Source organism: Xiphophorus hellerii, chromosome 3 (genome assembly GCF_003331165.1).
Source record: "Xiphophorus hellerii strain 12219 chromosome 3, Xiphophorus_hellerii-4.1, whole genome shotgun sequence".
Lineage (NCBI taxonomy): Eukaryota > Metazoa > Chordata > Actinopteri > Cyprinodontiformes > Poeciliidae > Xiphophorus > Xiphophorus hellerii.
Window position 1 is genome coordinate 3,097,437 of NC_045674.1, and position 27,324 is coordinate 3,124,760.

Here is a 27,324-nt window from a genome sequence, read left to right on the forward strand (position 1 = left end):
CTTTACGTCTTCCTCCCTTCATTGTTTAGATGTTTGCTTAAAAGAGAATTACTCTGGTTGTGTGGTGGCATAGTTGTTAACACTGTTGTCTTGTAGCAACAAGGTTCAAATTTTCTTCATGAATTCCAGTTTTCCCTCACAGTTTGATAAAATATGCTTGGTAGATTTGTGGGAAACTCTAAATTGTTCTAAGGTGGTGAGTAAAAGATATGTGCAGGAAAACAAAGGAAAGACATTAGAATAAGAAAAATCCTTTATTGTTGCATAAAACGAGACCTGGATATATACAACAGCTGGATATTACCTCATATTTTAATATTGTCCAACAGAAAATTTAAAATAGTATAATAATAAATCAGTTTTGACAGACCTGCTTCTCCTCTTACCTTGCAAATACACTGCCATTTAAAAAAATTTAAACACAAAACGTAATTAGTTGCTTGACAATCCGTATTTTTAAAATAATACATAACAAAATGTTAATAATTGACTGTCTGCTGAGAGGAAGCACTAACTCGGCTATTTAAAATATGAGGTTAACATAGTATTTTTGAATTTTTGCAGATGTTTTATGATGTTTCTGAATAAGAGAGCCTTAGACAGAACAGTGTCCTGGCAGTCAGAGTGAAAAATTTAACCCCAGCCCAGCCGCAGTTCTCCAGATGTTAGCAGGTTTGATCTTCTTGCATGACTTCTATTCTGTGTGGAACAAAATACACAGTTTACCCATATTGTTGATGGGCTATTGACTCCTGCTATATACATTTTCTTATTGTGGAATTTTCTGTGAAGAAGAATTTCCTCTTCGCCTTCATTTTTGATTTATTCGCTTCCCTCCCATACATTTCTCCAAACCACCCTTATTTCAGAAAAAAAAAAAAAAAATTCTTAAGTTAATTACAGAAATGTAAAAGTGTGAAGCATTTATAAAGGATTAGGAGTTTGTTATGAAGATAATCCTGCGGAAATTTACTTTAGTACGTTGCTGTTCCCTTGTTTTTTTCTGTTATATCTCCGCAGACCGCTGTTCCAAAATATCCACCTTTCATGCTAAAGTAAACAGGCTTAAGACCTGGTACAAAACAAATGTTTTGGTCTCTATAGCTGTCACTCTGTATGACAGAGAAGTGCTGTGGCAGCTACCCAATGCTCCGCTTACATGTCAGTCTTGCGTCTGGAAATCCAAGATGGCAGCAGCCAAAGGACAAACTCAAGACTTCAAAACAGCAGTCCACAAGCTAGTGGCTGATGTCACATGACTTATATCGGACTCCCTTATGCATTTTGTGACAGTGATAGAGGTCAAACCTATATAGTAATTTGTTTTACAGATCCTGTTGTGCTGTTTTTTAAAATCATTTTGACTCTGACACTTATTCAGATACATATTTTATGCCAGATATGGGAACGATCTTGCCACCGGTTGCTGGTGTTTCTCTGTCATTATGCTGCAGCTGGCAAGTAAAACTGCAATGGCAGTTGTGTTCAGCTGACAGACATCATTCTCCATCAAAGCAGCTGTGAATAATGGAAGGACAGCGCTGCTGTAAACTGCACCTCTACAGCTGTTTTACTGATATGCCACCACTGGACCAAACACTGTATGTAGAAACATTGAATATTTAATGAATGCAGTGCCCTGCAAATGAATTCCTGCCCCGTCAAATTGTTTACATCATATCACGTTAAAACAAACAAACAAACAAAAAAAATGAATGTCAGTAAGCAGTACATAACTATTAGTTGGAGGAAAATTGATCCAGGGATTTCACAAATGTTTTCCATATACTAATCTGAAAAATGTTGTGTATAAATATTTATTAACTCTTTGCTGCTCCAATCATTTAAACTCAGTTTATTTCAATTCAAAATGTTCACAACTAATGTTATCTTGAGGCACTTTACAAAAAAATGATTTCAATTTAATTACACAAACATTACATTTGATCCTGATTATTGAACAGCTCATTTAATTATTCAAAGTTGTTTAAAAAGTTTATATCTAAGGAAACCAAGCAGATTGCATCACCTCAATGCAATTCAAAAACACTTTATTGATCCCAAAGGGAAATTCAATGTTGTTGCAGCTCAGAGTTATTGTAGATGGTAATGACAAGTCATTGACTTGCAGCCTTCAGTCCTTCTGGGTGAGCATATAGAGACGTAGACAAAAAGTCTAGACTTGGATTCAGATAATCGTGTTGAGTCGAAAAACAATGTTCAAAGATGCTCCCCATCCAACAAAAAATTAAGCGCATACAGTAGATGTGCAAAACTGCTGTGGACATAATCCAAAAGGATAGAAGATCAGATTGTAGCAAAAATTGTTTTAACAAAGTATTTACTCTGAGAATTAAATATCTCAAACAAAGTATCTCTATAGACTCACAGCTTTACAAATAATACATCATATTAAATCTTATTTTGGGAAAAGAAAATGTTCAAGTTTGTGCCCAGAATAAAACGACTATGTTCTCTTTCGTTATGGCCACTTTGTGTACAGAGTTACTGCTAAGGCTTCATAGATACCTTGGACTGGTTTTGCCTTAATAATGGATTTTTTTTTCCATTACTGGGAATTACTATTAAATTAATGCTTCAGTCCTTAATGACATATTTAATAATTGTTGCAATGATTTTAAATTTAGACTCTAAATGAAGCAACATTTAATTTTGAGAGCTAAGCGGCTTTTTTACTATATACATAAATCACTTTGTCATCTTTACCATATAGAGTTTGATCTGCATCTGATTTTTGTGTGTTGAATGAAAGATAGAGATGATCACATCTGATCAGGTCTAATAAAAAACAACAACCTTTTAAGCAGTTAACCCACATATAGAAAAAGGTCTTGTACAGATTCCTCACCATCTGTAGACCCATTCTTCCAGAGGGCGGGCCTCGCACTGTCACTCATGTCAGTCCGGCGTCCTGATTGGTCTCTCTCCTGCGAGGGGCCAGTGAGCGGTGCGATGCAGCCACATGGAGCCAGCCTGATGCATCTGTGTCCGTTAGTCTGTTCCATCCTCCGGAGGAGTCAACCCGGAGAGTGTGGAACACTTTGGCGCATCATCAGCATCTATATGCTGGAACTTTCTTTTTTTAAACTGAGCAGAGAGAAATTATACTCCAGAATATATTTTTCGTCACTGTTCTTTCTATTCATGCGTCTTTCATGTCCCCAAGAAACGTTGGGAAATAGGACCAGTTTGATCCATGCGTAAAAGTCCTTGTTGGGTGATTTATCCAGAGGACTGTCGGATTCCGTCCTGCGCTCTAGATGGAGGTTTCTTATCCTTCATGACAGTGGATCTAGGTCTTTTTGAGCCTTTAAAAGGAATAATTTAATAAACTTAGCTGAAAAAGACTTGTGTTTCATCTAGAAAGATAATTCCTATTTTGTGCTGTTTTAAAGTGGATCTATGTGAGAGAAGTGCCCGTTTTTGTGGCTCCCGTGGACATTTTGCTGTCTTTTGTAAGTAAAACTGTTTTAATGGAAACATGAACAAAGGTGCAAGAGAATCGGTTCTCCTGAACACCTTCCACCTGCTGCTGCTCCTGCTGCTGGTTTATGCTCCGCCGGTGAGTCTCTCCGCGCAGCGCAGGCATCCAGCGCGCTACTTTGGCCACATCGCTGAGAACTCCCCGGCTGGATCGCCCGTTGATGGGGTCTCAATCCCGCTAGAAGCCGGAGTCTGCTCCGGTGCGAATCTTGACGGCAGCCTGTACGGGAATTATCCCTCTGATTTCCGGATCGTTTACGATTCTGAGCGTCGGGACCGTTTGGTTCTGGTGTCCGCCAAACCGCTGGACAGAGAGTTTATAGCGATGTACGAGTTGACGGTGGAACTCCCGCCCATGTGCCAGACGAGACCGGCGGTCGTCCAGGTTGAAGTGTCCGACAGGAATGATAACATCCCCCAGTTCCTCAGCGGGAATAAAACGGTGGAAGCGGATGAGCTGGCGCCGCTTGGAACCGTCTTGGCTCGCTTTGACGCAAAAGACGGCGACGCGGAGAGAAATGGACGCACAACTTTTTACGCATCGCCACAGTCCCGTTTGCTTCACGTGGTGCCACAAACCGGCCAGGTGAGGCTCGTAGGGTCGCTGTTGGGGGTCAAGCAGCTCACCCTGCGGCTTTACGTGAAGGACGACGGGGACGTGGCGCTGATCGGTGACCCGGTGTTCCTTCGCGTCGACGTTCGCGGCTCCGGCAGAGCGCGGCGCAGACCCCGTGCTCTGTCCGAGGATCTGAGCTACACAGTGACCGTACCGGACCACATCAGAGTGGGTGATCTGGTGTTCACTGTGCCGGACCAGAGGTTCGACCAGCGGTGGTTCGAGGTGATATCCGAGGCCGACTCGCCCGTACAGATCGAAAGGGACTCGGGGCGCTTGTACCTTGCGCGCAGTCTGCGGGAGCCAGCGGAGGTGGTGGTGAAGATCCAGAATCTGCGAGGTAAGACACAGACCCTTCATTCGTCCCTGCGTAGAGACGCAAAAGTAGCTTTACAGGATTCGATTCAAGCTGCTGTTTTGGTTTCTGGCTCAGTTGGTTTCTTAAAATTATGTACTTAAGATCATGAACAGTACTTTTATTGTTGGGATCTAATTGTTTCTAAAGTTTGTTTGCTTTAAATTGGTGTTTTTCTGGGCATAAAGCAGGATCTAAAGAGAAATAAAGTCCGGATGCTAAATTTAACTTTATCAAAGATAATCTTTTAATTTTGGAAGAATTCATCTTCTGATCGGAGGTAAAATGAACGTATTTGAGTGGCACAATTGCAGTCTGGATTTGAACCTGTGGAAGCAAAAAGATTAGGGTAATAGTAAGGTGCTCTTCCCACCATAAAGAGTTGAAGCTCATCACCAAAGATAATTTGGTTCAAAAAAGAGCAGAAACTCGCAAAAAATATGACAATAAATGCTTTTCAGCTAATTTTTGACAAGTAATTTATCATAAATAACTTTTAAACACCCCACTTTTGTTTACAATGTAAATTAAAAGCAATTCAATCATTTTTTATTTCAAAAATTGTGTGTCTGGCTTTATACCGCCAGAGAACATCTTGATTGAATGAAAATAACTTTAGACCTAAATCTGCAAAACGTTTGAATAATTCAGGGCCTGTATAACAAGCAATCATTGGCCACTTTGTTAGGTACACCTGCTTAGTTCTTTTTTTTCACAAGTGAAACAACAGATTACATGTCAGCAACTCAGAGCATTTAGGTGTGGTGAAGACGACTTGCTGAAGTTCAAAGCCAGCATCAGAAAGGAGGGAAAAAAGGAGATTTAAGCAAGTTTGCAGTTTTCAGAAACTGTTTATTTAATCGTAACCATCTGTCAGGTTTACAAAAATGCTTTGTTGTTGTCAGAGGTGAGAGGAAATGGGCAGACATGAGGAATATGACCGCTCCAAAAAGCTCAATGTGTCAAACAGTGAAGCAGATGGGCTAACATTGGACAGTAACAATGGATGGTATCTGGTTTGTAGCTCTTGATTCAGACAGAGAGTAAAGGAGCATTGAAATTTAGCCAGAGGTTGTGAGGTTTCCATAAAGGAAGAGCGTAGAAACTCTTTACTAGAGTCATCCTTGTTCATATTTTAGGTTTCATGCAGCTTCAGAAAGTTTCCTTTCACAGTGCTGTGCTGACTTTTCCTATGTTGAGAAGTGAGAAGTGTTCATTCAGTCGGTGTGTGGGGGTGTGGGGGTGTGTGTGTGTGTGTGTGTGTGTGTGTGTGTAACGGCCCATGTGTTGGCTCTTCTCCAGCAGTTTGAATTGACCCCAACCGTCAACGGCTACTTTTCTGCTCTTTCATTCATTCTTCACAACTCTCCACAGATCCCTGCCAAGTGTGTGTGTGAGAGAATAGAGGGAGTGTGTTAGGTTGTGTGTGCTGCCAGCAGACTGTTAAAAGGACAAACAGTGTTTAGTTTGTAAGGTGTGAGCAAGCACACCCCAAAACACTTCACACACAGATTTTAGTTTTCCAGTTAGGAGAGGAAAAGACACACACACGTCGCTCCAGAAGCTTTCACTGGAGCTGAATGTTCAGATGGTTAAAGGCTCCTGATAGACAGGATTTATTTTTGCTGCATGTTTGACTTCTGCAATGCAGCAGGAATTCATTTGCATTGTTAACTCCACTTAATCTACACAACAAATTAAGTTATGAAGTACTTATCTCATCTGCCAGTGTTTATTGGAATTCAGATGGAGTGGGTAGTTATTATTTTTTTCATTCTTCAGTAAAAACATTCTCATTATATCATATACAGTATGTATAACTTTTGACATTCAGCTCATATAACCAGGAATAAAAAATCCTTTTCTTAAGCATATCTCCAGTTTTTTTATTTTATTTTTTTATATTTTGTGAATTATCAGTTGTAACCATGAGCAGCTGATATGAGTGGCATGCTCCATAAAAATAATATATATTTCCAGTGTTCACTAGTAGTTTCCTACTAGTCTTTTTGTTTCCATTCAGTTGCATGGAATAAAATTACATTTTTAAAATTAAAACAGTTACACTCAGATAAATAAGGCTAGGTGGGGTGATCAAAAGATCATATTAATCAGAATATTTCCAGAAAAAAAATCATGGTAACATTCCAACATTGGCCTTTTTTCAGAGCATGAATAAGTACAGTTAACCATTTTAGACGTTTGAAATGTAAAGTTACTGACGAGGTTCATGTTAAATTTAACCTCCTCAGTCTGAAGAGCATGTTCTCTTCAGTTCATTCTGTATAATGACAAATATACTCAGCATAGAGCACAGCTTATAGTGGATACTATATCTTTTTGTAGCTCATTTTGCATCTTTAGATGTTCAGCTATAACAGGAAACCAACTAGTCTCATCTAAACTGGACAGGAACAGATTGAAAAAACTAACAACTCAATTTCAACAGAAACACTGGAGTTTGATTTTCATATAATCATCATGAAAGAGTTGATTTAGCCAAATTTCCTCAGCTTTGGTGGACTGGTATCATGAACAAACTGTTGGCGGCTGGTCTTCTAAATGAAAGGGGATGGTAGTCTTACATTACTTCCTGTAATAAGAGCCCTTCATAAACGAGTGTTTGTTAATTATACTCCTAGGTTTTTGATAACAGTAATTTATTTTGTTAAAAAATATACTTTCTGGATATTTGTTTTAGTTGTCTAGAAGTTTGGTTCTTGGAGATGTTAATTTATTGAAAGTTTTTTCTACTTTGCATGTAGAGTCATTAATTTAGCACAATCTTGTTTTCATCGTCTTTACACACACATCCCTCCAGTTTTGAACATTTTCTTCTTGGTCACAAAACTTATCTTTTGGTCTTTTGTATTTCACATGTACAGGAGGAAGATTGTTGAAATTGAGAATTGTGTCCATCGTGATTCATCAACATACTTTATTTGACCATTTATGAATGAAAGTTGTGGTCAGAAGTTGCATGATGAATCGATTAGTTAAATAATTGTCAACTAATTTAGTCATCAGTTAATCATTAACTTGAATAAACAGATTTTGAAAATGACATTTTCCTTTCCAACTAATGGTCACTATAGTAATGCTGTTATTGCATTTTAGGTAATAAAATGTGGTTTCGTATTTTATTTGTATCTTTTAATGTGTTTTTAATATTGCATATAAAAGGCTTAAGTGGTTAAATCATGACAATAATTAATAGACTAATTGATTACTAAAATAACCTTTAGTTGCAGGTTTTGTCCTGAATCACTTAAGATTAAAGTTTACAATATAATATACATGCTTTCCAAATCATTTGGATAACTGTGGTGATGTCTGAAGAAATATTTCAACTTTTAAATCAAACTTCTCTCCAACGCCTTTAAGAAAATCTGATCGTCTGTCCATCACAATAAACAGTCAAAGTCTAGGATAATTAAAACAAATCAAGGGAAATATTTGGGAGCAGCGTTAATCAGAGCTGCTGGCCAATACTTAGTCAGTCTGAAGTGTGCTGATGGCCAGCAGCTCTGATCTGGTTGACGGGTTGAAATGTCATCCAGATGCTGCTGTGACCCCGTCACACTCAACCTAAAGTAAATGTTTAACCAAGAGCCTAAAGTCCTCACATCTGGACAGCCATGGTGGCAGCTTGATGTTCTGGTGAGGTCTGGCTAATCAGTCAATCCAAACAGCATCTTTGGTATTTATTTGTAAAAATTAGTTGTGTTTGCTCACCTGGAGCTCTCCCAGGTCTGAACACATGGACGGCAGCAGAACCAGAGCTCTGGACAGGAAGCTGTGTTTGTGTTAAAACAGAACGACAGGGCCCAGGTTGGCTGCGGTCTGTGGCCACAGAGGAAGAGAGTGGGATTTGGGCGGAGCGGGCTGTAAACTGTCCGGCTGATTGAGACGGCCTGTCTTTCGTCGGCTGCGGTGGAGATTTAGATGTGTGGGAACGAGCTCCGAGCAGCAAACGTCTGCTTTGAATTGTCTTCAGGCATTCAGTGAGAAACATCGGGCCAAAGTTTGGACATCAGTGACTAAATTATTGTCATTTTGGTAAAAAAAAAAACAACATATTTTGATATCAGTATCTTTCTCCTTCACATTCATCTGCTCTCACACCAATCACTTGCATTTATTCAGGCCTCTTAATTATTTAAAAATCAATGTGGACTCTGTATGTTGTGCATCACTGCAGATTGAAGTGAGTGGAATGATGCTGAATTATTCTCGACTCTTTGGTAAATAAAAAATGTTTTTTTTTGTTTTTGGTGGTTAAGTGAGCCTTAAATATTATCTATTACCTTAACACATAAATATATTAATGGGGGCAAACTGTTTGTGGGTCAAATGAACAGTATGTTTAATAACTACTTAAGCTTATTTTCAAAAGGTACTTTTATCCCAACTAATGAGCGCATAATTTAATTTACTGAATATAACTGAATAATTCAGTTTTGTTAGATGTGCACTTAAAAATATGCTGTAGTTGTTAACAAATGGCCATGCAAAACTGCAACGCTGTCAAAGGAATCTGGAGCTTTTAAAAATAGAAAAATAAAGTTCTGAATTCTGCTTTAAAAGTCAGGAATGAATGGAAACATTCTAATCATTTAGCTGACCTCATATTAATGATTTTAAAGTGTTTTTTTTATTATTATTTGGACAGAAAGCGTTTTGCCTTGTTTTGAGCTGCATTGATCAGGTTTCACACAGTCTACCAGTGTATAAACCTTGATCCACTTCAGATAATAGACTGTGTACCGACAGTAATGAACTATTAGAAATGTTTGAAAAAGTCCAATCTGCCTCTTTCACGTCTAACTTCACTCAACTTTATTGTATTTAAGCAGACTACAGTTTTATTAAGGTCAAAACTAAACTTCAAGACAAACTGAGTGAGTTTAAATGTAACTAAGGTAATTTTAGTCCAAATACAAAACAATGCAGTTTTTCCTGTAATGAAGCAACTATACAAATGTAAATAATTATTCTTATGATGGCTTCTGTGAAGTTTTGCGCTGTTGTTTTTAGATTTAATGGTCATGTCGAATCATTTTCCAAATCTCATTCTGAACCCTTTATTTCTGTTTACCCGCTTCTCACTAATATATGAAACACAAAGTTAAGCATTTGAAGTTGTCTGAAGTCCTTGTTTTGTCTGCATGAATGAACAACCATGCATCTTCTGGGGTGAAAATAAAAGATTCACTCATGTTAAATCACTCGCGGGAGGATGCAACCCGAAGTTAAACTTTCATGACTATACGGTCAAGAATTTTTCACTCTATAAACTGAAATGCTGCATGTGTCAGACACTGTTTGTTGCTGCACTCTGAGCATCTCATGGATTGTCTTTGCGTTTTCAACAAGGCAAAATGTCTTTTAGATAATGTTCTTTTTGGCGTTTCTAGAAATATCTTTAAATAAAAAACTAGGAAACTAAAGGAAGAACTCTAAAAAAGGAGGATGAAGGTTTTGCAGTGAATAAAGTATCACAATACGTTTGTTTGTAGACAGTTAAAGAATAAGTTAGGCAGAGGCTCCTTGCGAGGTAATGACAGATTAAACCAAGAATCAAAGTGAGACAAATCTGATTCTTGAAAAGGACAACTAATTTTGAGCAAATCCTTGTTTTTTATATAATTTACAACTTGAAAGCAAAATAATTTCCTTCTAAAAATTGAGCACAAAACTGACAGAAATCAAGGTTAATAAAAAATAACCTACATGAAAATCAATTCTCAACCAAATTTATTGGAAACAATTAATGTTTTTAAGCTCTTAAAAGTCAACTCTTTGGTTATCTGTAAATGTTTTTGGAATAGAAAAAAGCATCATGAATGTTTTATTGAAAAGTAAAGATTAGTTTTGCAGTTTTATTTTGGACAATAACTGATATCTAATTTTTTTGGACTGTGCTGACAGTCTTTGCTCTTATTTATTCATTAATACATTATTCTTTCAGAGATCCACTAATGTTTTCTAACACTAATGACTTTGGTGTGTTCTATCAATAAATGATTGAATGATTGAATGAAAGTTTGATTTTAAGAATGGCTGCCCAATAGTCTTTAAGTTAAGAAGTCAATGACAGTCTAATTGTAACATGACAGCATAATCTGCACATATCCATTATTTATAACTAGGATAACTTTTAACAAGCACTGCAATTGTTTACCCATCAGCATTTTGTTGATTTACTATGTTGATTTTTTTAAACTGTATTTTCTAAGGAAGCAAAGCTCATAAAGGAATTTAAATTCATTTAGATTTATTAAGTAATTTAAATAACATGTTTAAAGGCAATGAAATAAAAAGACAAACAGACCCAGATTGTTTTTTGTTGTACTAAAAGAAGACTAAAAATATTCACACAGGGAAAAACACTGTCTCATTAAAGGTAATAAATGTGTTTATTTGCATATTTAAATGAGAAACTCGTTACTGTTGGCTGCAATTAATTCATCCGCCTGCACACTGACGGGCCTTTTTTCCTCAGCTCCACTGTATTTAACTGTTATTAATTGTTTAAGTTTAATATGCGTTGAATACGCACAAACACGCACATGGACACACAAGGCACATAATTACCCAGACATGGTCCTGTTCTGTCAGGTTTCCGTGCAGATCTTTGGTGCTTGGCAGCCCTGAGGTGACAAACACACTTACAGCTTTTTTTCTGGTTTATTCTATTGTCTTTATTTCTGGATTCAGCCTGCGGCCCGAAGCAACCTGCCACAGCGCCACATGTTTGCATGCATGTGCGTGTTTGTGCTTGTGTGACACCAAACGCAGTAGTATCCTCCAGGCTGCTGTGCTTCACAGCGGTTGTGAGTCTGTCAGCGTCACACAGATTGATCATAATTGTCTGATATTTAGTTGCAGTTATTTTCATTCTGCATACATACTTTTCATTTCTTTATGAGGTTAATTATAAGTTACAATGTTAAAGTGAGGACTGGCCACTCAACTTATAAAGATTAGTTCAGGTTAAATATTTAGTAAGTGTTGTGGTTTGACATGCTGTGGTTAAGGTGAGAGGGCTTGGAGCTAGGGAATGCATTAGATTAATGAATCCCCTGAAAAAAGGTGTTCATTCAAGCATATTTGTGTGCGTAGGCTGTGTTAGCGGCAAACACTGTGTTTGTGTAAAGAGCTGCAGGACAAATTATTATGACCAAACAGTGAAGCTCTCAAGCGTGGCCTTTTCAAGGCAACAAAACAGCAACATGCACATAAATAATGAAGATTGTTGAAGCTATTTCAGTATTTTTGAATTTCATAAATGCTACTTTGATAAGGTCAAATGCACGGCTGTATCTTGAAGCATGAAGTTGTATATGTCACATATATTTGAGGCATAACTAGATTATTTAAAACAGGGTCGAGAAATAAGCTGATGCAAAACTATATTTAAAAGTTTTTGTAGAAACTGAAACTTAGCAAATTTGTTTTTGTTAGATCCAAGCCACCAAAAATCACTGAATTAATTTTCAGTAGAAAGCAACTGGACATTTAGTTTTCTATGTTAAATAATGAACACATCTTTATAAGAACCTTTCCAGAAACTTCTGAAAAACAGATAAAGACCAAAGAAGAAGTTTTCAATATCTATACAGTTGAATAGAAGGAAGGTTATTTCACAATAATACATCTGTTGCTGTCATCTCTGAAACCAACATTTCCCAAACTGCACTTCGCTCAGATGTTTGAGTTGTTAAAAGCAACAAAATATCCCAAAGTAAGGCTGTAAATAAACCCACAACCTCTTGGGGGAGCCAATCATACGATAAACGTTATTTTTTAATTTCCACTCTGCTCTCATTCTCGCTCTATAACTTTCCATTACTCTCCGATCCAATTGTCTCTGTTTCTCCCTGTTGTCCTAATAGCTTATTGACAGCCAATCAGCTTTGTCCTCGGGCAACATTACTCAACTAGGACAAGGTCACCTCATCCAAACTGCAGCAATAAACTCTTGACCAAGCAACCATAAGCAGAAGAATGCTGTAGCATTGACATATTTTTAATATTTGAACTGTTTTAAATCCTACCTTTACTAATTTACTAAATGTTTAAATTCTGTACTTATCAAAATTAGACAAAAACTTTAACAAATGCTCATTGAACTATACTGACTTACATTGCAGAGTTATGCTTACTTGAGTTTATGGTTGTACTTTGAATGAATATTTGGTCCATTTAAAGTTGTTCAACTGCAGCTCAACTGGATTTAAGTCCAGATTTTACTAGACCACTCCAAAACTTTCACATAGTTTTTTTTTGTGCCTTTCAGAAATGGACTTGTTGGTGTTATTTGGATTTTTGCCCTGCTGCATAATCCAATTTTGTATGATTTTATGCCACTGAGCAGGATTCATGGTTCTATCGATTACAGGAAACCTTGTAAGACTGTTAATATAATGTACATTTTCCAAAATGCATTTTACTGTGATTTTTAGTTTTGTTTATTCATAATCTTTTGATTAAAATTAATTTTTCCTTGCACAGTTAAAATATCTAGGAAAACAACCATAAGATGCCTTTACTGCTATCTCAGTGCCAGTAAGTGCCTACATGTAAAATTACATTTCAGGTAAGCATAAAGTTTAAGAAATTGAAAGCACTTTATGGCACATCTAGTCCTCTCATATCTTATTTAGTACCTCTACCACTTATGGTGTCCTTCATTTGGGTATTTTTCAGATTTATTAATCATCTGACCATCTGAGGGTGATAGTTGATGAGTGCCCTCAAGTGGTCAACTAATTGTTTGCCAGATCATTCAGAAAGTAAGTCAGACCACCATCAGTTGGAGCTCCTCCAAGCATTCAGCATGCCGATGTGAGTGAATCCTCATTAGTTCAGACAGATCACCTGCTTTGGTAATTTCTAAGAGATTTGAGAAGTATTTCTGGTGATATTTATGGTGTCTCAATGTTCCCAAAAATGTATGCCAGTCTGGCTTAGCTGGAGATAAAGTTGTATATACTAGAGTACCAGATGTGCAAAAAGTCAATGTTGGAGTGCTATTACGTAAAGTTACTGAAACACAAGGCAAATGCACATATATTAGACAAGAAATTAGTATGAATCAACTCAAAACCATCTCTTTTCTGACTATTTCTATTTTTTCTTCTTGGCTTTTCTGACCTTTCTAATCCAGACCCTGATTTTACAAACTGAGCTACTTTCTTGTGAGACAGACTGAAAACAGACTTAGAAGGAGTCTAGCAGAAGAATTTAATAATGAATCACATGATTATGTCTTTGTTCATTTACACACGGAAAACTTACACCAGTGCATAAAAAGAAAAGTGAATCATGAGCACAGTTTGACAACTAAAGTTCTCGAGAGAAGACACTGCCTGCTTTCTTCCCCATTGTTTTGATCTGTTTTGTTAGTTTAAAAAAGACAGAAATTTTATAGTTGATATTACATAAAAATTGTATGTCCATCTCCTCTCCTCTCGTTCATCTCTCCTGCCTCTCAGGTGAAGGATAGGATAAATAGAGGCGAAGTGAATAATCTGCAGTCAGACTTTATTTCTCCTTCAGTAACTGAATTAAACAACAAATCCATCACAAATGACCTGTGCATGCAGTCAGCTTGCACACATCAATGCAAGCAAAAACACACAAGCACACGCCTGAATAATGACCTCAGTTTGGCGTGTGTGTTGGTGTGTTTGTGAGAGATGCTGCGTGTCTGCTTCATGCATGTCGACCCACTCCCTTAATGCAAACTCACACACACGCTCGGAGCCTCAGGGCTGCTACACGTCATTGTGTGTGTGTGTTTTGATGTGTTCTCGCTAATTGTCTCACATCACACTCTGTCGCTGCTCTTTTCTTCCAGCTCAGGACGGATGGGTGGTTGCACAGAAGGATGTAGCTGCTAATGCAATGTTGTTTAGTTTCAAAAAGATATTCAGAGATTCTTTTATAGTTTGTGTTAAAGTTCTACCTGATATGGTTCCACTCTTGGTTAAAACACAGCTTTTTCTCCCTTCAGGCACCACATACTTGCTAACAGGCAGTTCTTATTAGTTCTGTTGGATATTTACACTGTACTTGATGCTATTGTATATGATTAAAATAAAAATATTTTGTAAGAGTTTTGGGAAATCTTACAATACTTCTCTGATCACTGCCATGTAAATAGCTTGAAAAGAATGAAAACCCTGGTGAACAGAAGTGAGGACTGTTTGAACACTAATCATTGTGTCAGATCATGAGACAAGACAATGAGTGACAGTGGATTAGGGTTCAGTACATTTAGATTGTTCTGTAGAACGTAACTCCAAACTATTGGTGGAAAATCTGCCTATTGGCAAATTTTTCATTAGAGCATAATTTGAATATCTGAAAGAAACCATAGTTGCTGGCAAGTGCTGCTAATCCACCTCACTTGCTTTTTCTTCTCCTCTTTAAATCTCTGGCTGGTCGTATAGAAAACCGTGCAGTGAGATGTTGCTCAATATGTTCAAGTTGTTAAAATTACAATGCAATTCTTGGCATTCAAATCAATTTGATGTACTGTATTTAGGTAGCACCAACAACAGCAAATGTAAAAGACACAGCGGTCAAATTCATATTCAGTTATGTAGAATTAATCAGATCAGTCCAGGTCTTATTGAGGTAATGTCAAAATCAGTTGAACATGAAATAGCAATTGGATAAAAGTTATCTGTCTGAGGAGGCAGAGCTGATTGCATTAAGTCATTGACTTTGCATCAGGAACTCTAGCAGAACAAGCATGTGTTCTGCGTATTGTCGCATTTCTATACAATAAATAGAAGGTCTAAGTTTTGTTTTATTGTTTTTTATTGTTTTGAAAGAATTACACAAACTGACCATATGGTGAAGCTTTTAGATAAGAAACACTGATAAAACCCAAGCAAATGTTCAGATATGCGTTGACTATAAATTCACAATGTCCTTGTTTTGTGCAGTAAATATGAAGGTGAATTATTATTCTAATCTTGAATTACCCATTTGCAAAATTTCAAAGGGATGCTGCTGCTCTCTACTTCTTTTTTCTGAATTAATTGATGGGCATCGATATTTTTACCAAAGCACCTTTGAACAAAATTAGATTTGAGTTTGACAGACAAGAGCAAGACCAAAGAATGCTAATCTTGGAGAAAAAAACCCCGTTGTCTTCAAGGATAGAAGAGGTCGTTCCACATGTAAGTGATGAGGAAAACTTTTAAGGACCAAGATAAACTGTGGAACTCATCGGCTCTTAGAGCTGTGATTTGTCAGTTTCATCCATCAGCACTTTATGACCTTCACTGATCCCTGAAGCGTGGAGAATCACCTTAAAAACCTTGACGTCTCCTGAGCCCAGGCTTGTCCATCAATCCTCACCATGACACCACTTGTGCTCCCTTTGTCCTCCGCTTCCTGCTCTCCCCTGAGCTCTCCATCCCTCTCACCCTTGCAGTCTTCCCCAGGGGAGATCGGTTCTCCGTGGGCTCAAAAAACTTTCAGAGATGAAGGAACGCTCTTGGCTCACTCTTCATTTGCTTCCAGCCAAGGTCGCCCTGCTGATTTGAAAGTATGCTCTGCAGCTTATCAGCTCTTTGCTTGTCTCCTTAGGGGATGAGAGGAGGGGAAATGGTGATCCCCGTCCTCCCCATAAAATATAAAACTTTAGGGGTTACGTATTTTATTATTCATGGGCTGCAGCTTTCATTATGTCCTATATATGCTGCTCTATTTGCATGCACACCAAAACAGGTGCCTACATCGTTTTAAACTGTGTGATTGTGAGCGTGAGTGGGAATAAAAATAGCAATAGGTATTTTGTTCCAGATAACACAGTAGGAGTGTAGCAGGTAAACCTTCTATGGATGCAAACTCGACCAAAAACCCACCTGTTCAGGATTGTATTTGAAACGTAATCAATTACAAATTTATTGATGGAACTTGACTTAATGTCGTGTTGTGATTGTTGATTCCATGTTGCATTGTGTTTCTGTGTTTGTTATGATGTAAAGCACTTTGAAATGCCTTGCTGCTGAAATGTGCTATACAAATAAAATTTGATTCATTGATTGAAACACTACAACCCTCGAGAACCAATTTAATTTTTACATTATAATTTACATGTTTTATAATACCTTAAATATTGTATTTATGTTTATATCAATTTCTCCAGTGTCTGTGTTTTATTTTGTTCTTGATTGTTTCTTGTTTGAAACCAAAGGAACTTCTACGTAAACGGTCTTTATCCACTTTAATAATATAAGAGCATTAAGATAAATGTCTAACTACCTGAAGAATCCTTAAAAGTCGATAAACAAACTTTATTGAACTGAAAGTTTATACAATATCCAAATAAATTTGTGCTTTAGAATTGACATTTTCAAATGAATAAAACAGTAAATAAAAAATTTGCTCTTACGCTATTAGCGTATTACTGGATTAGCGGAAGAGTGCCCACCACAGATTTAGCTCTTCAATTCAATTTGATACAATTCAATTTTATACAATTCAATTTTATTTATATAGCATCAATTCACAATAAATGTTGTCTCGAGCCACTTTGCAGAAAAATGATTTCAATTCAATCCTACCTACAGTCGTGTTGATTCAAATAATCGCACTTGTAGCTATAGCTACGGACTTAGGGGTCAAAGTTGAACTGTTACCCAAATCTGAAGTCTTGTGCAGCCTCTAACAGTTTTTTTTTTCACAATTATCTTGAATGTAACTCTCACCTGCCAACCATGGGTGTCTTCGTGTTGATGCACATTGTTAGTTTAAATCCTCACACATCACTTTGTACGCAGGCGAAGAAGTTAAAATTGAAGCCTCGTCTGAACACTTTAATCTAATCCAAATGATTCATGCATTTCCTTCATGGCTTGTAGCAAAACTAGAAACTAGACTTTTAATGGCTTTCTTCTTGTCGTTCCATTATAAAGGTCAGGTCTGTGGAGAACATGGTATTCGCTGTCCTGTTGACAGATTCAGACACTTTAACTATTATTTATGCTGCTATATAGCAACCTCTAAGCACTGATTGGTTTTCTAGGTATGGATATCTGTTGTTTATACACTTTCTGGTGAACAAGGTGTATTTTCTTCAGATGTCTGTCCCTAATGACTGTTTTATTGAGGCATTTCTCTAATACCCAGCTAAACACTTAGCTGGAGCACAGGGGACCTGTGCAAGCAGTAGTAAATCTGTGCGCCGTCACAAAGTAGAGCTAATCTGTTTGTGAGTACTCTGCAAGGAAAACATCTAAAAGTCAGAAATCTAATATCAGAACATAAAATCAAGAATTTGTGATTTAAAACTTAAATATTTCATTATTGATGCAAGATTAAAATAAAGCACAGTAGAAAAAAATGTTTTTCTAAACTGAGCAAGTAAACATCTCATGTGCAGAATGCAGCGGCAGCATTTAGGGAAGTGTGCTTTAAGAAGAGGAAGGGCTTTCATTATGGCCTCATCTGTGCACACACTCACTCACTCACACATCTTGCTTAGTTACTACTTATCGCCTCTCACTAAGCTTTGGGAGAGAAGATATTGGGGACATTCAACATTTTCAGGAGGCAGCTTGGTTTCCAGCATTAAAAGCACTTTTCTGCATGTGTAAGCAAGATTTGCAGTGAACTTCCTGTCACCTTCTTTTCCTGCTTCCTCCTCCCTCCACCTTCTGCGTGATACAACCTTTTTCTCATTAATGCACTGATAATGAGAAATGTTATAGGAATACACTCTTAGCCTAACAGTAAGCTTTTTCTGACATTTAAGACACACATACAACCTTACTTCCTGTTTAAGCAATTTTGAGTGTGAAGCAATATGTTTACATTTGCTTTGATTTACAGGAATACAAAGTGTAATGCTTTAATAACTCTAGGAAAATATTGATATACTACTTTTTCCAGTGCTTAACCATAGACCTGTATGACATTAAATTATATATTGAACATTTTCTCCTTTACATCTACATAAGACTAAAACTCTAATATTTTAGATGTTATTTTTTCGGTGATATTAACAAAAGTGAAGCATTTGAATTGTTTTTTATATTGATGTTTCAATATCAATGGAGATGTTCTTGTGCCGTGTTTGCTCTCATTCTTAAGAAATACAATTTTACCTGGAGATGCAAAACAAATTTATCAAGAACATCTGCTGTACATCTGAATATCTGTTATGGTAATGAATGTAAATGTGGTGTAATTCTTTTGATTTGAAGAACCCAAGTTAGTGGTGTAATAGAGTAATAGAATAATAAAGGAACGGTACGTGCTATTTTTAAAAACCATAAGTTCCAAAAATCTACACTTAGTGCACAAAGCTTCATTTTGTGGTTTATTTTATTGTAATTAATATGATTAACTACATTTCACCAGGTTTTACCAACACAACAGTTTACTACCACTGACCTGTTGTACTTGATATTATTGCTGTTATCATAGCTTTTTCAGCAGGTGGCCACTCTTTATGATGTACACACTTTATACTGTATATCCTCTGATCTTCCAGTCTGATCAGTCCATCTGCCGCACACGGCACAGACACCACCAGCTGTCGCCCAGCAGTCCCAGGGCACCTGACCCACATGCCTTCTTCAACACACATTCTGCAAATTATAATAAGACTAGAATCAGCACTTCACAGGGATATCCCACAGAAATCAGTCACCATTTACTTTGCATCACATTGGCTTTCCTTAATTAGGATTAAATAAATGCTGTGTAGAAAGAACCAGGATATTTTTTTATTCTGCAGAACATAATGATAGCAAAAGAAGTTGATTTTGATGACATTTTTCACTTTTTCCTCAAAAATATATTGTATTTCAGGTTCCATAAAATCTAAATGTAATTTATTTAGAAAGCACATTTAAAAACAGCAAGTGTACCAAAGTGCTTTATGTACTAATAAAAAATATATGAAATATAAGCGAAACAAAAATACAAACATTCAACAGAACTAATCAAAAGAAAGGTTTAGTTTTCTTAAAAACAAGAAGAAAAGACTCCTGTGTAATGAAGCAGTTAAGTACCGATTTGGTAAGAAATTAAGGCATTTTTTAATTTTGAAGTTAAGCAAAATTTATTGGAAATTGTGGTGTTTTTCAATTTTTTGTATCTACTTTTTAGAACCTCTGTTAAAAACAAAAGGCATCTTGAATAATCATAAAATTGATAAAACTATGAACACTAAAAAATGATTAGATTTGAAGTGAATAGATATGTTATACTCCAGGAGTCAAATGTTTGGACAGAAGAAGATTATTAGAAACAGAAACCTTTACTATGGCAGCATTATTTTTACATTTGAAGTAACTCTTGATATATTGAAAGGTTTTGCAGATTAAACTGATGCACACAGAGGCAGAAGAACAAGTGAACCACATGCAACTGTGACCCACTGACCTGACAAACGAGACTCTGTCAGGTGAAAACACTTTCACAGAGAAACATAACATGACAGTCAGCCTAACCCCTCACACACACCTAAAATCAGAGACACAACAGGAATGCACTTCGTCTCGAAGTCACATGGTGCAAAGTTTAAAAATCCACACAAGCAGACCTCTTCAGAGCGCAGGTAGTAATGCATTGTGAGTCAGCTTTGTGTTTGGAGCGCTGCAGCCTCCAATGAGCTCTGACAGGACGGGCGTCACTCGCACTCACACACCCCGAGGGTCCGCCACGTTGTCGTGTGAAAGAAGCCACCATGGCCCCTGATTCCTGGCTGAGCTGTGTTTCTAGATTTTTCTATGTTTCATTTTGTTTCGGTTCTACTTGACTTTTCTCTTTAGTAGTGTTTGATATGTACATGTATGGTAGTCCATATATGTGGTGTTATTGCTTAATATTCATGAACATTTTCATAGTAAAATTCAAAATCATATAATATACTATGCAGACACTTGCAGGATTACTTACTGAATAATACAATTAAAATCTGTGCCATCGGTTCGTATAAACATTTGAGTTTTGTCACATTTTTCTTTAGTTTAAAGTTCCTTGAGTCATTCTTGTCTGGCATGTTCTGTTAAATAATTTCTTTCTCTCCTTGTGTTTCTTTTTCTGTACACCATTTGTAAACACTCACCTGTTTTCCGTCTACTAATCATCTTCCACAGTATATATACTCCCTGAATTTTTCAGTCACTGTCAGATCGTTCTGCTGCTGACCTCTGATATGTGTGCCAGTTTTCCTCTTTTTTATACGTTATCTTTCTTTGGTTTAATTTTATTACTAATTAAAACACACGTTGCACTTGAACCCGTCTTACTACGTTTTGGTCCTCCTACACTCTGTATACAACAGGACAGTCATGGTGTGGAAAGTAAATGAGTGCCACCAATCTCTCTAATTAAAGTAACACTTAGAGCAAGATGTTTGTTACGCAGCCAAATGCTGGTTTGTATCTGCTTGGAATAATAAACACCGTATTATTCCAAGATAATAACGTTATTGGGGTGATAAATTTATGTGTAAATATTCTAAAACATTGGCCACATTTTTACCTCAAGGTTATCATGTTGGTCTCATTTCTAAAGCAAATCATCAAACTCTCCAACATTGATGCAGTTTTCCATCCAGCCTGAAGAACTTTAAACCAGGGGTCTCAAACTCCAGTCCTCGAGGGCCGCAGTCCTGCAGTTTTTAGATGTGCCACAGGTACAAAACGCTGGAATGAAATGGCTTTATTACCTCCTCCTTGTGTAGATCAGTTCTCCAGAGCCTTGCTAATGACCTAATTATTCTATTCAGGTGGTGCAGCAGAGGCACATCTAAAAGTTGCAGGACAGCGGCCCTCGAGGACTGGAGTTTGAGACCCCTGCTTTAAACCCTTAGCTAAATTCTTGCTGTTTAGTGTCTTTGTTGGCCAGATTTAAGCATGTTGTGTGTGAACAGCAGCTCTGGTTTTACTCTTGTATTAACTATTAATAAAATATATGAATGGAGACAGGGAGAACATGCGTGAAACACAAAAGTGGAACAGCTATGAACACGGGTGCACACACGCTCCCCGCCGAGTCCCAATGTGCTGGAGGTGCGAGGACATTTCTATCTACACGTCTGCTGACTTATTGATGCCACTTGTCAAATATAAATGCATCGCTGTGATCCAGGGGAGACAGAGTAGAAGAAATGTTTTTAAAACCAGAAATAAAGAGGAAGTTTCTCTGTTAGCTCTCCCCTCTGGAGCACGTTGGTTTTTCCGTCTGATGTTTAGGGGGCTGCAGGATGAAGAGGAGGAGGAGGTGGATTTCAAAGTGGCTTCCAGGCTAGAGAGTGTTTTACTGAAGATATGTGGCAGCCATTTTGTTGTTTTGTATGTTTTCCTTTTATTTTTGTGCTTTCAGGGCAGGAATTGTCATTTATTTGTCCAGACAAACATACACTTGTTTTATTTTAGGACAAAATGATTCATGAAAACCTTTTACATTTGGAAGTTTTTTGACTGTTTTCTTATAGAAGCACAGACTGTGAGTTTTTGTTTTATTTGGTTAAAACCTTTAGCACATTTTAAGTTTAGAATTCTTATGTTATGTATTGGACCTGGAAAATCTTGAATAATTGCTTGCTTCTTTAGTAGCAAACATCTCAAAGATAGATATGACATACAATTCCACTTCTGTCGTCAGAGTTCCTATTTATTAGACTGAATCAATGTAAAATAGCACAACCTGAGAGGTTATAAATGGCATTGTAGCAGCTCTTATTCCAAATTTTATTAAATTAATGTTTTTCATCAAAACTCAACATACAACCCACTATGACAATATGGAATACTTTTGGGAGGATTTAGTAAATTTATTACACATAGAAAAACAAAAAAATCAAACTGCTCTGTATGAGTTTGTTCTGCAGGTGTCCTTATAAGTTTTAGACTCTAAAACAAACAGCTGGTGGTTCTGTCATCGCTGTGGCGCTGAAATCTCAGAGCCTGCTTTACTTTGTTTAATGAGACGTGAAGAAGCTGCAGACGTTCCTGCGTGTTCCTGTAGGTGTCGGGGGTCGGCTCTAACACAATCGATGCTGATGACAGACGCCATGCTGGAGCCCTGCAGCTGCATCGCCATCTCGTCTTCCAGCGTTTGCTGTTTTTATAGGAGGCTTTTTTCCCAAAGCTGAAATACCAAAGAAAAAAGAGTATCAATAAAACAATTTGAGAAACAAACTAAAGTGGAACACACAAAATGGATTATTTGTATAAAAGTGTAATTTTCCTTTAAAATGAGTGAAAAGCAGGTCAGTGAATTCCTGTGTGTCAGCAGCGCCGCATGTTTCGCTCCAAAACGCAGCAGGGTGACGCAGTTCTGTCAACATGCCCAGCAGAGACTCCATTTCCCAGAAAACACTGCTCAGAAGTGACTTCTCGATTAAGGTGGTCGATGTCAAGAGTTGAGGATGTGATGAAAAGCAGAGGAATGTGATGAATTGGAGGGATTTTCTGGTTTGGGCATGTAGGGGCAGGTTTATGTGGAGACTGAGGCCAACTGTCCTGAAACTAAAAGGACACACAGACAGCTTCTCAGTAAATATGCTTGAAGCTAAAAAAAAAAACAAAAACTTGGTACAAAGGCAGAATGTGGTACCAAACTAGATATGTAGATGTCGCATATTCAGATTTGATGTTTTTGTTATAATTCCCTCTTAAAAATTGTCAAGTTTTTGTCTGGAGGCCTTTAGATGTTTCTGCAGTGTGACAGTAATGCAGACACTTCAGTCTGAATATTTTAGCTTTTTTGAAATTTGCCCACAGTATTGTGGATTATGTTTACAGTTTACTTCTGAAATATAGCTATGTGTGTTTTGTGTGCATGCTTTATGAGATTTTTAACTTTCTCATCTGCATCTATCATGTAGATGATAGATGCAGATATTGCATCTGTTGGACTTGATAGATTTATTGTTTTATTTTCTTGATAAAGTCCCACTGCATAGAAAATGTATCCTCATCCCAGTAAGCTATATATTAAGAAATGCCAACCCATAGTGCTTTATATCTCGTTTGCTATAAACCAGACTTTTGCTAGTTTTTTCATCAGTAGTTCATTGGACTTTCTGAAAGCTATTATCTGTATTTTTACAACTTTTCCAGTTGTAATCCTACCTGACCCTGATTGTTCATTTTGATGTGTTGCTAAGAAGAAATATAATAGTAGAAAAGTGACAAATGTAAAAGACTATCATGGGCTAATCAACAGTAATGAGGAAGCAAAATTGCACACAAACCCAAAACGAAGAGTCTCTGAAAGTCTGAAAGCCAATTTATCTTAGAACAGAATGAAAATTTAGATTTGTAAATGTTTTTTAAGAAGCAGGATGTTTGGTATAACTCAGAGGTGTATAAAGTGTGGCTGGGTGGCCGTCTACGGTCATTGGAGTAACCTTGTCTGATGGTGTGAATTTTACTCACCTGCAAATCGAGCTGACACAGATACAGAAAGTTCTCCTTTTAGTTGCTGAAAACTTAATAAATACACATTTTGGAATTAAAGATTGAAATTTAGATTTGAAAATTTAAAATGTTTGACCAAAAAAAAATCTAATGTCTGAGACTCTTTTTCAGATCTATTATTTGTTCATACAAAATTGCATGTCTTTATTTATTTATAAGAGGGTGAAAAGAAACAAATTCAAAATGTAATTATTTTTGTATTTTTAGTTAGAGAAAAAATATGACCCTTGTCTACTTTCAACTTCAATTTTGCAAAAGGTTTGGACACCCCTGGTTTAACATTTGTCTCATTTCAGCTTTATTCCCACAGATTTGTATTTTAATCCTTTTGAAGATGTAACACAGTGTCTGAGGAAAACATGTTCTGGTTTAAATCTTCACCCCCAAAACACACACCTGACTCAACAGAGCGCCTTGCTGAGCCCAGAACAGCCTTCAGCTGGACACACACCCTGAGGCCAGGCCTCCACAACACCTCCTGCTGGGCACTTCCTCCTCTTCAAACCCTCCATTATCCTCCCCCTCTACTTCTTTCTTCCTCTGTTTATACACCTATTCCTCCTCTTCTTTTTTACATCTAAATCATCACTTTTTCATCTCTTTTATATCTCCTGCTTATTCTCATCTCCATTTTCTTGCTCCTATTAAGTCTCTGTTAATAAAACTTAATTAAATAAGTGAGAAAGTAAATTCCTGGTCTCCCTTTGGACCATTTCTCTTAATTATTAAGCCATTTTAATTTGTCTTCCTGCTCTGCTTTCTTCAGTGTTTTCTTCCATCTCGTTCTGAATTTCTCTATTCTTCCTCTCTCCCTCCCTGCTGACCCCTGTATCCTCCTCTTCCTCATCTCCTTCATCTCTGTGGGCCGTTTTTTTTCCTGCTCCCTACAACAAACTCTCTGTTTTCAGATTCCACCACCTACTGACGCCTGATTTATGTTGCAGGGTTCATGTTTTCTATCTTTTAAAGGAAGTCGGGTCGCTATGATTTGACTCTTCAAACAGATTTGTGTCTCTTCATCAAGGGTAATAAAAGGTCGTACACACACTGCTGATGTCAGGAGGTCACAGCAGTTGAGGTCAAGGGTCAATATTCAAAGAAGGGTAAGAAAGCTTTGATCAAAGGGGTTCTGAGGATGGAGATCATTTTTTCTTTTTATGCTTTTATTTACTTTTGAGTATTTTATTATTTATCATCATCAAAAAAGGGAAGCAAATAATTCAATATTACTAGATTTCTGTGCATTTCTTTGTTTTTGTATTTTAGGTGACTTTTTTTCCCTTTCTTCTCTCTGTATCCTCAGTCTCCTCTTTTCTTTCTTCTCCTCTGCCCTAATTCTTCCTCTGTCTCTCTCTCTTTTCTGTTGTCGGACGCCTGGGGTGCATGTATCCTCAGATGTGCGAGGGCCAAAAGCTGGGTTTTGTGAGGCTACTGTGGATCTGCGTGTATGAGTGTGTGTGTGCCAGCTGGCGATGTGTTCAGAGCTGGTGGAATGTTCTGGAGGGTGTCACAGCCTGCGACTGGGACAGATAAGGCACCAGACACACACACACACACACACACGCACACGTATATACCTCAATGAGAGGATTCTAACCCATAAGCTCACATCAGTTGTAAATGTAGAAATGCCTACATTTCACATATAGATGAGCAATATTGAGGTGTTACTCTTTTAACTGGTGTACATTTGTTAACCTTTTAAATACCAGAGCTGTAGTTTGTTCGCTAAACTAACATTTCTTTTTAAATATTTCAAGTGTGAACCTTCTAAATTAACATGTTTTAGACTCTGCGGTCATGCTTTGCTACTTTGGTTCAAAGCCAACACAGGCTCGTCGTAAACACCAACCAGGGAACAAACTAGGATGTTTTCCTTCATTAGTGAAATTAGTGTTTAAATTTGTCTTACGGCATCATCTTTTGACCAGTGTGAAGCAAAACTGTGAATCTGGAAATAACCGAGTTAGTGTAAAAGTCAAAGCCTCTGCAGCTCTGAGCCTCAAAGGAAACATTTTTGCTCTTTTAAATTGGGTTTTCGTCGTGTTATAAGGTATCACTATCCTACCTGTATTAGAACTGAGTTCAATTTGATACTAACTTTTACATCAGTTAAGATGCTGTCTCATTGTATCTAATCTCTCCTTTTCTGCTGGATTATCAAAAAACATGTTTAATTTCTAAACATCTGAAATTGAATCTCATTTTGGGAAATCTAACGGCTTCTTGCCTCTTTGAAGTAGCTTGTCGTCTCTTCACCCCTCTATATTTGTATTTTACATCCTTATATAAAATATGCAGTCTGATTCTAGATCAGGACAAATAAATTACTTTTGACATGACACCACCATGTTGTTCGTTTTTTCCCTTCCAAACATAATGATTGATGAAAGTTTAATGCTCAAAAGCCATAGTTGGTCCTTGAGTACCCCCAAAATCTAATAATCATTAACTGAATTGATCCAAACACAAATTAGATTGCCAAGCACTTGGAATGCAGAGGTGAGTGAATGTTCCTCAGTGTAGTTAGAGTGTCTGATAGGATAGCATGAGATTAGAAAATACTATATTTGAAACATTACTGTGACATTTGAGCAGCAGTTGGTATAAAACTGCTATAGAGCAAATTTGATAGCAGATATTTACAAATACAACAACAAATGTTTTGAGAAGTTTTATTGAAATTAATAAATAAATTTACTCAGCTACACATACATTTTGTAGTAATGGCAGAAATATGTTGTATTTTTGTATTTCTAAGTTATTACAAAGTTACAACACTTACACAACTTAAGAGTTTGTTGCAGCATTTCCAAATACATAAATGTAGCAGCCCGGTTTTACTGGAGTTCAAATTACATATGTTAGCTTTTTTACTTAAAGAAATGTATCTTTGCATGCTGTGGAAACACAAAAGATTATGCAATAGTGCAATAAATATTCTTAAAGTCTCAGTCCATGCAGATTTGTTTGCATTTTGGCACTATGGAGGTCTTACCAAAAGTCAGTATTTTGCCTGAAGTAAAATGATGTTTAAAAGACTTCAGTTTGGAGAAACTAACTTCTCGCTTTGGTCCCAGGTAGTTACCCAGGCTGGGCTTAAGATGTTTGATTTTATTATGGAAAAATTATTGTTAAGTGCCAATGCAAAACAAGTTTTTTAGTATAAGTACATATGGACATGGAAAGTTTTAAAAAGCTAAATTTGAGTTTTAGGAGTCAAAATCTGCTTATGTCAGTTGTCCTGTCAGGACATGTAGACTACCAGTAAGATAATGACTGCTTACAACTATGTAGAGCATCACTTGAAAAGAATCCAAAGTGTCCATTTGACCTGCAGCAGCGCCCTGAGGCACGGTCAAAAAGTGAACACTCTCCAGAGC

The 27,324-nt window shown here is 37.1% G+C and overlaps 1 protein-coding gene across 1 annotated transcript in view; it reads left to right on the plus strand.

The window, feature by feature from the left end:
• Positions 1 to 242: 242 nt before the first annotated feature.
• LOC116717691 (neural-cadherin) overlaps positions 243 to 27,324 on the plus strand; it is a 133,350-nt gene continuing 106,268 nt past the window's right edge. The window contains exon 1 of the mRNA XM_032559235.1: positions 243 to 4,460. Within this exon, the coding sequence (XP_032415126.1) occupies positions 3,503 to 4,460 (958 nt within the window). The 5' untranslated portion in view covers positions 243 to 3,502. The remainder of the gene's footprint in view (positions 4,461 to 27,324) is intronic.